At 38.3% G+C, this 14,196-nt stretch overlaps 2 protein-coding genes across 2 annotated transcripts; one reads left to right on the plus strand and one right to left on the minus strand.

The window, feature by feature from the left end:
* Positions 1 to 609: 609 nt before the first annotated feature.
* Positions 610 to 4,578, minus strand: zc3hc1 (zinc finger, C3HC-type containing 1). Its single transcript, XM_085387319.1, has 10 exons — positions 4,419 to 4,578; positions 3,811 to 3,913; positions 3,540 to 3,690; positions 3,313 to 3,396; positions 3,067 to 3,194; positions 2,751 to 2,890; positions 2,366 to 2,636; positions 1,995 to 2,192; positions 1,522 to 1,734; positions 610 to 1,416 (listed from the first exon to the last, which is right to left on the minus strand). The coding sequence occupies exons 1-10, from the start codon at positions 4,550 to 4,552 to the stop codon at positions 1,342 to 1,344; spliced, it is 1,497 nt and encodes a 498-aa protein (XP_085243445.1). The 5' UTR covers positions 4,553 to 4,578; the 3' UTR covers positions 610 to 1,341.
* Positions 4,579 to 6,421: 1,843 nt separating this feature from the next.
* On the plus strand, positions 6,422 to 14,098 carry klhdc10 (kelch domain containing 10). The gene is made up of 9 exons (XM_085387133.1): positions 6,422 to 6,647; positions 9,414 to 9,635; positions 9,795 to 9,949; positions 10,066 to 10,214; positions 10,683 to 10,767; positions 11,187 to 11,253; positions 11,342 to 11,389; positions 11,507 to 11,646; positions 12,907 to 14,098. Exons 1-9 carry the CDS (start codon positions 6,557 to 6,559, stop codon positions 13,114 to 13,116), a joined length of 1,167 nt encoding a protein of 388 aa, XP_085243259.1. The 5' UTR covers positions 6,422 to 6,556; the 3' UTR covers positions 13,117 to 14,098.
* Positions 14,099 to 14,196: the final 98 nt, after the last annotated feature.

The following is a 14,196-nucleotide window of genomic DNA, read 5'->3' on the forward strand; positions in this document are numbered from 1 at the left end:
GAAACACGTACATGCCTGTTTTTACAGTTAAAAACTGATATATTGGAAAAAATATTTCAAGATGTTCAGGATATCATAATTGCGAGCAGTGGCTCAGCTCCTCCAGATTGTCACCCCTACATGTTGGCTGTCAGGACTTGCACCCCAAAATGTCTGGCAAGACCGACAGTCCATTTCAAGAACAGTGAATGGTTTTGGGGGGGAGGGGGGCATCAGTCTTGTGATTCATTTCTGTTAACTGACTAAGTTCCCCCAGAGTTATGCGAAGCTGAAATATACCTCATATCTTATTTATAGAATACAAACAAGACTTAATCTAGGGAAAGAATAAATAAAATGGTCATGGCTAAAAATACCACTTCTACAAGACCACAATACCTATCCATCTATCTATACATAAATACACTCATGCACATAAACACACTTCAGCAAATAAAATTAAAATAAACTTAAAAAAACACATTCCAAAAAAAATCTTTGTGAAGCAGAGCCATCTGACACATTTGTACTGTGTGCATTTTTCTTGGATTTACAATATAATTTCATAAATTTTTTGACTGGCCTTATCTTACAAATCTCAGAAGAACGACATGCAAAGTAAAACAAACATTCAGAAGAGCAATTTATTAAACCCTTTTAGGAGCGTCTACAAAGACAAAGGTACATGCAAGATAGTGAGAACTGCATCGGTAACGAAATATCACAGAAAATCAAGAATTTCAAACCGGGTAGCACGGATGAGAAAAAACAAAACATCACTACTCCAAAAAGATTCTGCTCTCTTCGAGGACAGCTATTGTATCCATCTGGTGTTTAAGCAAAACAATACACACATAAGTACTTCCTCACAGTCTTTTTTTTTTTTTGCTAATCTGAGGTTAATGTTTACTGCTCTTGCAAAGAACTCAAAATACAATAAAGGTAAACATCATCTTTCCAGTGTAGAGCCATGTGGCCCTTTCTCATGATCTTCTATATTCCACAAAAATCCAGACCATCACGTTGTCATCAAGGACTACCAAAGCAGACTTTGTGGTCATGTGGATGGCGGTACACATCCCAAATCTTTTGTAGCCGAACTGAAATGTTTTTTAAAAAGCCACAGCATTCATTCATTCACATTTTTTACTGTTTACTGGGAACACATTCATTTGTCTAATGACACAATGAACCTTATTTGTCCTTGACAAACACTGAACAGAAACAAGACCTCAATTGATGGCTTACATTTAATAACACTTGACACTCCTGTCATTCATAATATGGATTCTGTACCACAAACAAGAGTGGAGGTCAGTTCATCACTTCAGTGTTGCAATGCTGTTTTTGTTTGCAAAGAGTCTACTGAGATGGCGAAGAGGAAACCTGCCACTGTCGGAATATAGCAAACACCCTTTTAGATTTGTCACGGGGGCCCTGGAAGAAAAAACAAACAAACAAAGCAAAAATCTGTAAATCTATCATATTCATGTCTGATGACTCTTTTTTATGAAATATAAATATTTGAACTTTTTGTCTTGCCTGTGCTGGACTGCCTTCGTCTATACTGGAGTTCTTCTTCATGGGCATGAGGAGGTCCAGAGCAGCTTTCCAGCCCTGCTGATAAAGTCCTGAACCTTTTTCTGAAAAAGGGATAGCCCCAGGATCCACATTCTCCTTTCCTACGGAGATCCAGGGACACCATTCCCTGTGCTGAGCTAAGGGGTCAAATACATTCTTGGGCAAGGGCCCATCCTGAAATAAGAGATAGTAAGTCAACATTTGTATTATACACCTCTGCCTTAAAAAAGGGAATGTTTGTCTTTCATGTTTTAATTTAACAAAATTTCTAACTGAAATGTAAACCAAACAAAATACTCAAATTACTCTTGAAACACTGGCTGAATAACCAGGCAGGACTGTACGGATTCCCTCAGATAAAGTCTGATGCCATCATTTAAAAAAAAAAACCACAACAAAAACAAACAAAAAACCTCAGTAATGTTAGTTCTTACTAGACCACCAGCTGATGAGAGGCACAGGCGCTTTGGAGGCAGGCTAGTAGTGCCGTCAGTCCCTGAGCCATCTCCCTGTCCTCTACTGCGAGTTGCGGGCCTCTTGCCCCTCGTCAAAGGGCTTGGCAGTTCTTCGCTGGGGCTAGGTGAGTCTCTGCTCCGGGCACGCAAGGCCACTGGGGAGGAGGTACCCTCTCCCTGTAACATACACCAAGACAGCATAGAAGCAGCTTAGTATATTCTGAAGTTTACATTCACTTGTTCTAATTGAACGGATTAATAAGCGTGCATCATAGCTTGTGCACAGCGTGGTTCAGTGTTTTTCCAGCTAATGGCACAGCTCGGGAAATACGCCTGGTCCTCCTCCTTACCTGGTCAGAGCGGGTGGAGTCCTGGCTCCGCAGCTTCATGCGACAAGGAGTTGTAGCAGGGCTCGGTGAGGTGGAAGTCGAATGCTCTCCCTGACCATCATTTGGGGTTGCTGAAGCAGGACTGGTTGCCTGAACAGGGGTGCCCAGTGTATTTGTTGAATTGTCTGCTTCACCTCCCATTCCCTCCATCTGATGGAAATTCCACAAGCCCACCTTGCGCATACAGTAGGAGCAGGTGAGGATCGGCAGGCTCATGGCGTGCAGAGCAGGACTAAGATGGAGAAAAACACTTTTTTGTCCAATGTTTCTAAATTTTCACGCAACTTTTAATGTCAGCATATGACAACACTAATTTCTATGAAAGGAGTTTCGAGTTACATCTCACCTTGCTGCCCAACCGCAGAGAGAAACAATACATGCTGCCATCTGGATAGCTAAAGGCTCAGAGCAAGGAGTCTCTCCCATTCTTTTTTGTTCTTCCTCAATCACCTGCAGCATACTGCTGATAACGTCCTCTGTCAAAGACTGCAAGGAAAGAGTGGCCAATAAGTATAGGTGAAGGAGTGACTCAGACAACTGTTTCTATAATCTCGATAATGCATTCTTTTAAGTGTATTCTCTAATGTAAATAATATGTATAATGCTTTAAACAGCACTGAAGTCAGTATCCTAAAAAGGCTGAAGCCCTTCTGCAGCTTCACCATAGACTTCAGCTGCTCCGGTTTCATTGCTGGCAGCTGCTGTGCAAGGAGACAGGCGCTCTGGAAGCGCTCCAAAAAGGCAGCAAGAAGTGTCGATGGTTCACAGGCTGGAACAAGCCAGAAACGCTCTGAAATAAAAGCAACATTTACCATGATCATTACATGGACAAAAAAGAAAATCAAAGTTTATTCAAGGCAAATTACTTTTGCTGATATATACGTTTTATGCAAAATGCTTGCTCCCACCTGGACATGGAAAGTCAGGCCAAGGACAAAACTTTTCATGCTGTGTCTGAAGCTGCCTTGATATCTCTGCAATGCGGCTTTCATCTGTTTAAAAGAGGAGATGTGCTTCAATTTAAAAAAAAAAAATTTTGGCAGCCCAACAATATCAACCTAACCTTGCCAAAAAAACCCAAAACAACCTGTTTGTCCTCTAGTGTTATTGTGCAGTTGCTTTAAGTTTCACTCACATTTTTCAAAGTCTAAAGTTGGCTGCAAGGATGCACATAGGAAAGCCTGGCAGCTGCAGCACTTGAGCATATCACAGCCAACACTGATCCAGCCATATCTGGCACACATCAAAGGGGAAAGTATGCGTGGTTTGCCTGCCCATTTCAAACAGTGCGGCGCTAAGGGAAACTTCAACTTACATACAGCAAGGACATGTAATAATAACAACATAACATAAAAACAAGAACTAAGATGGCTCATACTGATTCAAAATGAGGGAAAAAAGGATATTGAATAGGATTCCACTCTTGAGAAAAAGGCTTCTTTGTTCGTTGCTTCGCAAGGTGCTTGAGAGTTGCTTTTCACTTCCAGCACATTCAAATCCCCTTGTACACTGAAATCATCAAAAAGGGGAAAACACATCTTCAGTATGCAGTTTTATTTACATGATTGATAAAACAAATATAACTGGTTAAAGCTATGCGTACTTCACGTTATATGTTTCCTATTTTCATTTTTTAATCGCACACTACTGAATAGAATCGATTCGTTTAACCTAATGATGGAAGCAAAACCGCAAACTTGCAAAGTAAGGAGTTACTACCAAACTTAAGGTCCCCACCCCCTCTTATCTCTAACTGTACACAGTGGCGACAATTCAGATGCTACCATAACAAACTTGCCCGATGAATACAACAATGAAAGCACAAAGGCGTGCCAGTTCCTAGCTTAGATGCATCCAAACCTGCGGAATCTCATCCGTCTTCTCGTTATGCTGACTGAATGAAGCTAAAAGTACAGCTAGCTAAGTGGCTAGGCAAACTAGCTAGCGCCAACTTGTTCTCCGTCTTTTTAAATTGAACCATGAGCGCTCTCTGATTAAAAAAAAAGAATCGCACCTGTTGGAACCCACGCCTGTTGACGACACCCCCTCATTGAGAATTTCACGAACTTTTTCCGGGGAAACAATAGCAGACTTGTTGTGATTAGAATTGCCGAGACGATCCCCACGACTGCCGCCGAGAGTCGCCATGATCGGCTCTGCGGTCCCACGGAAAATACACCCTGAAACCGACAGTTCCGCTTCGTGATGCTGCAAGACCACAGCGCTGCAACAACATCACTTCTTCACCGTGAACATAGCTTAAATTTCAGAAGCGTAATTCCGTAAGGCTAAATTCATAGATTAACTGTTATTAATGTTTAAATGTAAAGAATTATTTATTTGGTATTTAATATAAAAAAAATTTGGGATTTAAAATGTACTTTTTTGTGTGTTTTTAACATTATTATTTTTACTTTTTAAATTTAATTTAAATTTAATTTTACTTTTTAAATTTAATTTAATTTCTTAAATTTTTTTAAATTTGTTTAGGGTTAGGGTTAAAATTTTACTTTTTAAATTTGTATTTTATTATGGATCTTTTGTTAAATGTTGTTATACAGATGCAATAAACTGCAATAAATATGCATACAAAATTCCCCCTTCTGAATTTATTTTTTTGGGCAATATTACACTGTAAGATTAGTAATCCATTAATATCTTCTGCTGTAGTTTGAAGTGGAGGCTTCTTAAGACACCATATAATGCTGTGTAGTTTGTTGTAGAATAAAGAGCTACATAAATTAAATTTCAAATAAGTAATAGCTCTAACACAAATGTAATGAAAACATGAATATTTTCAACTATAAGGTATGCTATATAGACAAAAACAAAGTCGCTTTGAAGAAATTCTTATTTGGTGGAGATTTGTTTTGCAACACATCCCACTAGATACTGTTATTAGCTCAATTTTTAGAATATTGCATCACCAGATAGTAGGAAAATGTGTCTCTGTTCAAGCCAGCAAAGTTCTACTTTATGATCTGGAGGCATTTGAGTAAGAATGATGCGTTCTGAGGGCCCAGCATTGTCCCAATATATTTTCATCGAGGACTTTTGGATAAAAGCAGAAACATTTTTGTCCCATCTTGCTTATCTGACCATATTTTTAACATTAGGGAAGAAAATACTAAAGATATTAGTGATTGAAATTATTGACTAAAAGTATTAAATTAAATTTTACATACATGCCATCGCCTACATCACCTGCTCACTGATTTTCAACTCTCCTCCTAATCTAGTTTCCACATCTCTCACTCTGTCTTTATGGTCTGGGTCATCAACTTTCTAAACTCTGTTTTTACTACAGCTCTGCACATCACCTTTGTTCTTGAAAATCATTACCACTCGACTTATTCTCCATTCCTTAGGCATGTTCTCCAAGACTGTGTTAAACAATCTGGTCAAAAGCCCTCTGTCTTAAACATCTCCAGGTATGTCTTTAATAGCTGCCCCCAATTCTTACTACTCATCCTCTGCACTTCCTGATTCACTAACTGTATTTTCTCCAACTGAAAGCACATGAATAGAAAACAAAGTAAGACCTAAAACTGAACCTTATGGTGCACCACAGGTGATGTGATCTCTAGATAATGAATAGCTGCCCATGGTGACAGTTTTTTTTAATGGTTTGTTTGTTTCTCCCCCCAAACATAAGAATGCCACTTCATGTTCTAAATGATAATCTGTCTCCACTCTCAGTTGTTAAAAGAAGGTAATTGGTAACCTTGACTAGGTCTGTACAGTGCAAGCAATAACAACATTTTTTTTTCATTATTTGTATTTTTAATATGTGCATATATATATATATATATATATATATATATATATATATATATATATATATATATATATATATATATATATATATATATATATATATAGCCTGGGAACGCATTTTGGGCCATCCACACTCCAAGTAAAACTGTTGTGTTGTGGATACATACCGGCAAGCGCCGCCCCGCCCACATCTAATGACGCAACGTCCTAATAACGAGTCCAGTGATTGGCCAAGTCCAATCCACAGCGGGGGGAGGTAACGTTTGTGGATGTCTTCCAAACTGACTGAAACGTAAAATGATTCTACGGCTCTTATGAGATGTTGTTTTTATTTGACGTGCCATTCTCCGTGACTGGATTGTAAAGGGGGAGACGATGTCGGACGCCGAATGTGCTCACAGTCCAGACCAGCTGAATAAATTCCAGAAATTGACAGGCCGGCCGCCGCACGGTGTGACGTTAGCAGGTCGGTCAAAAACATTAGCAAGATATGCTAACGACGTTACGCTTTACCTGGACGTTATCATGTTTGTACAGTCAAATTGAGTCTGTGTCATTTACATCAGCTGCTTGTTACTTTGAGTCAGGAATTTTAAACTTTGACTTTACTCGTGATATTTTAAAGCATTACATTCAGGCTAGCAACATCCCGCAATTCTGTTTGATTATCTTTTGATGTGTTGGGTGCGATCCTATCTAAGCTAACAGGAGAAAATAGCACATAATACTTTTGCATAGAGCTTTATCGGCTGCAGTGTGCTACAGTAAATGTTCTAATATCGGCTGGAGTGGATTTCATGGATTTAAGGTTTTATTTATAACAATTTGAAGGTTTAAGCTTTGTGTGTATCTGTGGTTTATGCTGAGGGTTGATAAAATATTTGATGGTTTAAGCGGATCACAGAGCCATGTCCACTAACATGTTTAAAGCTCTTATTAGGTATGTTCTCAGTCATGGAGAGATGTGTTACATCTATATTTTCCAGCAACGTATAGCGAGGATAACTTCAGTATAACCTCTACTGGTCAAAAAACTAAAAACTAAAACCCAAACATATCTGAGCTGATCTATTGTGTGTATAAAATTTTCAAAGAATAGACTGCTCTTTGGTTGCTAGTTATTTCCTCTTATGCCTGTGGTAGATCCTAAGTTGAGATCCTGTATACTTTTGTGTTTTACAGATACAAGCTGGTCAGGAAAGGGAAATTCTGCAGTGCAAAGACCAAAACTGGTCACTCTAACGGATGCTGACATAGATCTACAGAGAAATATTATCTTGATGACTGATAAAATACTTATATTGTAGTTTTATTGCTCATATGAAGTTTTACAAGACAGTAGGAGCAAATAGGTGCCATAGTGTGCCTGAGTATTGATGAAACTACAATGAGTAGAAGATGGACTACAAAACGCACATCCTCCTTCACCACAACATGTTCTGACCCTTTTGTTTTATGGAGGTCTTATAAAAGAGAACAGTCTGTGGAAAAACTCACTGTAGGCTTAAAAAGAAGAAAAATCTAGGGCCAGGTGTACTAACGTCTACAGCAGCACAAAGCCTTCTTTTGACATTAAAAAGCTGCTGGATTTACGAAAGAGACTAAGTGTCAGTATGTGAACAGGAGGGGTTTTTTGAGGCTGGTATTATGCCAAATGTATTTGTATTTTCACTTTCAGGAGGAGAATATTTAAATGAGTCACACCAGTGTAAATTACAAAGTCTTCGGAACACAATTTACTGCAAATTGCACAAACTTTAGTGCTGGAAAAAAAAAAAGTTGTGTTTGGAAAAAAAATTGCGTGCGTGTTTAGAGGCAAACCCCATTTGTTGAATCTGTAACTAATAAAAGGTTTGGGGAGTTAAATTAATGCTTAAATGTTGCAATGTGCTATTAAAACTAAAAGGCGAAGTGCGCATTCACGCACATGGGATAGTAACATAGCAACTGAGATGTCTCATCATCTGACTGTAAATGATGTTTTGTGGTCTTTTGCGCATGGTACAGGTCAGCTGTTCCACACAGATTTCAGGTTTATAGGGCGGGACAGTTTTTAATAATGCAGTTCTCCTCTGGATCAATCTTGCGCTGCACCTGAGTCCTAATCATTAGACCCCTTTGCACAGTGCTGAGAAATAACTCTTCTGATAGAAGAGTTATTTCTTATATAAAAAGCATATTCACTTTTATTCAGCCTCGTCTCATTTATCATGATTGCCTTGCTGTTTTCAGAGGAAAAAAAATTATATGAAACCTGAGCTTAAACTGGATTATTTTAGTTAGCAGGCATGCAGCGCTTTGCCTTCCTCTGGATTTTTAAGCCACTAATTTGCATTCTTTCTACAAAAAAGTTGTTTTTTCTTTTTACTGAGGTGAACTGGCTGCATCTTTATATATAAATTACAGCACATTGTTAGTAAATTACCCTGTAACTGCGGCTTCACAGTAATTTGCCTCAATTAGTATATCTATCCAATAGCATTTAAAAAATTAAATATAAGAAAATAGGATTTTTTTTAATCTTCTGTGTAACTCCTTTCCTCCTCTCTGTTAAGGATTTATGCAACTGCATTAAAATTCGCTCCATCCATCATGTATCCCAGCTGACCTGTTGTAAAAATTATTTATGGTAATCCTAAAGACTGCAATACAGCCAAGGAAATTAGTAATGAATGCTGATTATACTGAACCTTAAGCACATTCTTATCAGTTAACATAGATCATAATCTTGAGCTTATATAGCGTTCTTGGTCTAACGCCTTTACGTTTCTTCCCAAGTTCCAGTAAATGTCATACAACGACTCTTGTAATGCAGAATTTCTCATAGTTATGAATTTGAAAGTTGACATGTTATGTATATAACCGGTGGAGCATTAGTCAGGTTGGAGCTATAACTAGTCTTAAGTTCTAAAAAACGTTTGACTTTTTAGATGCATATGCAGATTATACTCTAACGCTTTAATTGATTTGATTGCTGGGTGATATGACCACGGCATATCACTGTTATTACAAGTACTTGTATTACTTTTGGATAATGTTTTTTATATACCTTTTTTTTTCCTGTCAGTTTTAAAAAAAAAGTTTGTTTTATCTGGTAAAGCAGTGTCAAAGTTCAAATCATGCATAAAATTAAGAGCAGCATTTAGCTCAAGTAGTAGCTTTTTGCTATGATGGATGGTACTCCTCATTGTCATTTTTAGGCTTTGATTGTTTATTTTTTTTCTGTTTCCAGGGCATCGCACACCACCTGCCCGCAGTGGGCACCGCTGCGTCGCTGACAACACTAACCTGTATGTGTTTGGTGGGTACAACCCTGACTACGATGAGTCAGGAGGCTCAGAAAATGAAGACTATCCACTTTTCAGGGAGCTATGGAGGTATCATTTTGCAACAGGCTGCTGGCAGCAGATCCGAACAGAGGGCTACATGCCCACAGAGCTGGCATCAATGTCAGGTGAAGCATTGTGTATTTAGTACTTCTGAACATTTTACTAGTGTTTACACATTGTTGGTATTTCATACCCCCACCCCCCCCAAAAAAAACCCAACCAAACAAACAAAAAAAAAAACCCCATGTATGAAAATCAAATTTGGTGTTGCTGTTTTTCTGCAGCTGTTTTGCACGGTAACAACCTCCTGGTGTTTGGGGGCACCGGAATCCCCTTTGGTGAAAATAATGGCAACGACGTTCACGTTTGTAACGTGAAGTACAAACGATGGTCGCTGCTCAACTGTCGAGGGAAGAAGCCCAACAGAATCTATGGACAGGTAGCCACAGAAATCAGTCGTCCTCCTTTCTGACGACCACATTCAAATTAGAAAAATTTGTACGTAAAATTTTTGTTTCAGTGTTTTATCTGCCATTTCATACTTTCTGCCTCCAGGCAATGGTTATTATAAACGGCTTCCTGTACGTGTTTGGAGGGACAACAGGTTATATCTACAGCACAGACCTACACAGGCTGGACCTGACCACAAGAGAGTGGATCCACCTTAAGCCCAACAACCCTCCCGATGACCTGCCCGAGGAGCGGTATGATGATAGAGGAGTTTAGCATTAGGGGTGGGGGGGATATTTTGTTTGGCAATATTGTATCAATACAGGGAAACCAAATATCAATATTTTATAGAATACAATAAATTTCTCTGCAGTTCACTGCTGTATTATCAGAAACAGATTGGATATAATTGCCACTTTGACCCCATTCAATTGCCGACTGATTCCGTCTTATGTTAACATTTATGGCAGGTTATAGTGACATTGTTGGTATGCTTGAAAATCATTTTGCAAGCAAAAAAGAATTATTAATAATAATTGGGCGACCGTGGCTCAGGGGGTTGGGAAGTGCATCTGTAACTGGAAGGTCGCCGGAATTATTATTGCAGAATCTTAAAAATTACAATAATATTGTATCGCGAGTGAAGTTTTCTGATAACATATCTCTTTCCATCTCTACTAGTATTAAAATGTTAAAATTCCTTGTCATGGTGTGTTTCACAGATATAGGCATGAAATAGCACATGATGGACAGAGGATCTATATTCTGGGAGGAGGAACTTCCTGGACATCATATCCTTTAGATAAGGTACTGTACCACTGAAAGATTTTATATACCCTCAAGTAACTTGTCACCAGCTAAGGTTCCAGCTAAGGAAAATCCATGTCCCTGGTGTATTCATAGTCTTAGTCTAAAGTCTAGTCTTTTTTTGAACTCCCTAGGATTTGTTTAGTGTGCCAATGGTAAAAAGAGAAGAAACAAAACTCTGGTTTTACAAAAAAAAAAATAAAAAATCTGTACACTACTACTAAAAAAGCATATAAAAATGCTAGCATTAGTCATTGTTTATATATCTGTACTTCTACGCAAAAGCTGATCAGATGATTTGGAAATATTTTGAATTTATCAGTAGAAGTGTCTTCCATCTTGATAATTGTCCAAGTCTGTCATTTTTCACACATGTCACTTTTTAAAATGTTTTTTTTAATTTTTTTTATTTATTTAAGATACATGCTTATAATCTGGAAACCAATTCCTGGGAGGAGATTACAACTAAACCTCATGAAAAGATAGGTTTGTATACTTCACATCATGATTAACTGTAAGCCTGTGCTATCCTTAACAGTAGTGCACTTTGCTAAAATATCTGTGCTTTTGACAGGCTATCCTGCTCCTCGAAGGTGCCATAGCTGCGTGCAGATACGCAACGGTGAGGCCTGCTATACCAAAGAACATATTTCTGTATAGCCAGTATCACTTATTAAGCACTGTAATTTCATACTACATCCTCTCATTCTAATGTTTTTATCTGCTTTTTCTATTGTAGATGTATTTATCTGTGGAGGCTACAATGGGGAATTGATATTAGCTGATCTGTGGAAAATCAACCTTCAGACTTTCCAGTGGAGCAAACTACCAGCAGTGATGCCCGAGCCAGCCTACTTTCACTGTGCTGCTGTTACCCCAGTTAGTACAATACCATTTCTTTGGATCAGTCTAAATTTCAAAGTAGCAAAATTACCTTAGTACTCACCAAACTCAGAATATAAATGTATACACAGAAGGTGAAATTACATGTTAGATAAGCTGTCGTGGGTTCCTAGCATATACTATATAAAAAGATGGACAAAGCCATGGTGACGTCACCTTCTGGTTTGCAGATTCTCTCTGTAAAGCCTCTAGCTGATGCATCTGTTTGTAAATCCAAATATGACAAACTGTGAGGACAGTGCTTACAGCAATCTGTCCATCACAGAGGAGTGATGCCCTAAAGCGCAGCATGGTTTATCAAACCGTTTTACAAAATATATATAATTTACAAAGTGAATATCATTCTGGTATAAATAAATAATGAAACTGGTTATTTCATTATGTAAATATTTATACTATGAGGAAAATATTTACAGAAATGTTGAAAATGTTGTAAATCCAATAAAAAGCAGGGTCATTTTCTTCTTTAAAAAAAAGAGGGGAAAATATGAGTCTTATACAATCATCCCTATCCTGACTGTTAGTAAATATGAGGTTTTAGGCTTCACATTTCAGAACTTGAGGCTCCTTGACAATTTTGACATTGATGCACATTATTGATCAATTGTGGAGCTGTAGTAACTACAGAGGGAAGGAGTTTACGAGTGATGCCGTGAAGCTATGAGAACGAGTTGTGGAGGCTAGGTTAAGAAGATAGGTAACGATCAGTGAGCTGCAGAATGGCTTCACACCAATAAAGAGCTCTACAGATGCAATGTTTGCTTTGAGAGTGTTGATGCAGAAGTATTAAGGAGAAGGACTTGCACTTTATGGATCTAGATAAAACATTAAGTTATGGTGCCAAGAGAGGATCAGTATTACTGCATGAACCCAGGAGTGGCAGAAATATGAGAGGGTGCTGCAAGACATGTGGTGAGGTGTGATAGATAGTTTCAATGTGTGGATGAGACCAGTGATTGGCTCTAAGCCCCTGATGATGGCTGTTTTTTGTCTATATTTGTGGACATCTAATTTTGTTTTCTATGTTATAGTTATTATATGGAACCGTCCTCTTAAAATAAAAATAAAAAACTGTTGGTGATCCAGAAGGTGCAAGGAGAACCTAATGAAAAGATTTTGTTTGTTACCAGTTGGATAATCAATGATGACATTGAAGAAGTTTAGAAGCCTGAACCTTGTTAAGCTGTATACACTGTAAAATGTACCTTTTCCCCATCTCTTTTGTTTTGTACCCAGGCTGGCTGCATGTACATCCATGGTGGTGTGGTGAACATCCATGAGAACAAGAGAACTGGCTCTCTGTTCAAGATCTGGCTGACTGTGCCCAGCCTGTTGGAGCTATGCTGGGAGAAGCTCCTCAAGGCCTTTCCCCACCTTTCTTCACTCCCCACCATGCAGCTGCTCAACCTGGGCCTCACACAGGAACTCACTGAACGTTTGAAATAGACTTAGCGGAGCAAGAACACGTAAAATGGAAGGGACAGCGAGGAGAGCGGCTCAGTACAAAATTGAATTCACAGGAAGTCTTAGGGTGACCCAAGCCCCGCCCTGCCCTCCCGCCTGACGTAGCCTCGCCTTAAAACCAAAAACAATGGGATGCCTTTTTCTTTTGTTTTTCTTCCTTTTTTTTATAGTTAAAGTGATGAAGAACAGAGTATATGTGGAATGTTTTATGGATTTTACTCAAGACCCTGTCCCCCCCCACTGGTCCCTGCACTTGTGTCAAACTAATACAGTCATGGTTTTCATCAAACAGCTGGAAATGGTTTATTTTGCCCCGGCATGAAGTCAAACACTGTTTTCTCCCATTGTTTGTTTGTTTGTTTGTTTGTTTGTTTGTTTTTTGTCCAAATCGGCATTATCTGGTAATTTTAAAAGTTCAGTGTGAATGACGAATGCATGTATATTAAAATGAAATCACTTTTTATGGGGGAGGGTGGGGTAGCTTCGTGAACTGATGTTGCAGTTTGCACATTTTTGTCTTACACATTTGTGGACATTTGGTTTTTTGTTTTTGTCATCTTTAAAAAAAAAATTCTTCATGCAGAGGCGACGATAGTATTGACATCAGTCTGAAACAGTGGCAGATGGTGGTTTGAACCATGGCGGTGTTTTTTGCACCTTTTAGCCAATTTAATACAATTCCCTATCTAATATATAATTTTCATTTCTACTGACCTGTTGTAGAGTTTTAGATTATTGTGAATGTTTTTGTGACTTCCTCACTGGCCTTTTTATTTCACTTTACTCTCTAAGGTTCATTGATCAGCCAATTACAATAACCTTTCTCTGAGCTTTTAATGTCAAAGTGGATCATTGCATAACTTTGACTGTAAGTAATCTTAAATTTCCAGTTTCTCCAAATTATTTTTATATCTTAAAAAACAAAAAGACATGCCATCTGCCTGGGATATAAAAGCATTCAAATCCTAAAAAATGAAATTAGTGCATGCCGTGAAAAGAGTCTTATGTTATTTGTGGTGAATTGCCTAAAACATGCAGAAACACTGTGCTGTTCATTGGCAT

This window comes from Rhamphochromis longiceps, linkage group LG17, assembly GCF_057381845.1.
Source record: "Rhamphochromis longiceps isolate RC_006_pf linkage group LG17, R_longiceps_female_GT1.1, whole genome shotgun sequence".
NCBI classification, from domain to species: domain Eukaryota; kingdom Metazoa; phylum Chordata; class Actinopteri; order Cichliformes; family Cichlidae; genus Rhamphochromis; species Rhamphochromis longiceps.

Excerpts from the sequence above, each read along its gene's own strand:
- zc3hc1 (XM_085387319.1), bottom strand. The coding sequence starts at position 4,552 with ATGGCGACTCTCGGCGGCAGTCGTGGGGATCGTCTCGGCAATTCTAAT. Across the intron at positions 3,691-3,810 it reads CAAGAGTGGAATCCTATTCA|TGTTTGAAATGGGCAGGCAA; the intron begins ATATCCTTTTTT and ends TTAGCGCCGCAC. Across the intron at positions 3,195-3,312 it reads GCCTGACTTTCCATGTCCAG|AGCGTTTCTGGCTTGTTCCA; the intron begins GTGGGAGCAAGC and ends CTTTTATTTCAG.
- klhdc10 (XM_085387133.1), top strand. The coding sequence starts at position 6,557 with ATGTCGGACGCCGAATGTGCTCACAGTCCAGACCAGCTGAATAAATTC. Across the intron at positions 6,648-9,413 it reads GCACGGTGTGACGTTAGCAG|GGCATCGCACACCACCTGCC; the intron begins GTCGGTCAAAAA and ends TTCTGTTTCCAG. Across the intron at positions 9,950-10,065 it reads CCAACAGAATCTATGGACAG|GCAATGGTTATTATAAACGG; the intron begins GTAGCCACAGAA and ends TTCTGCCTCCAG.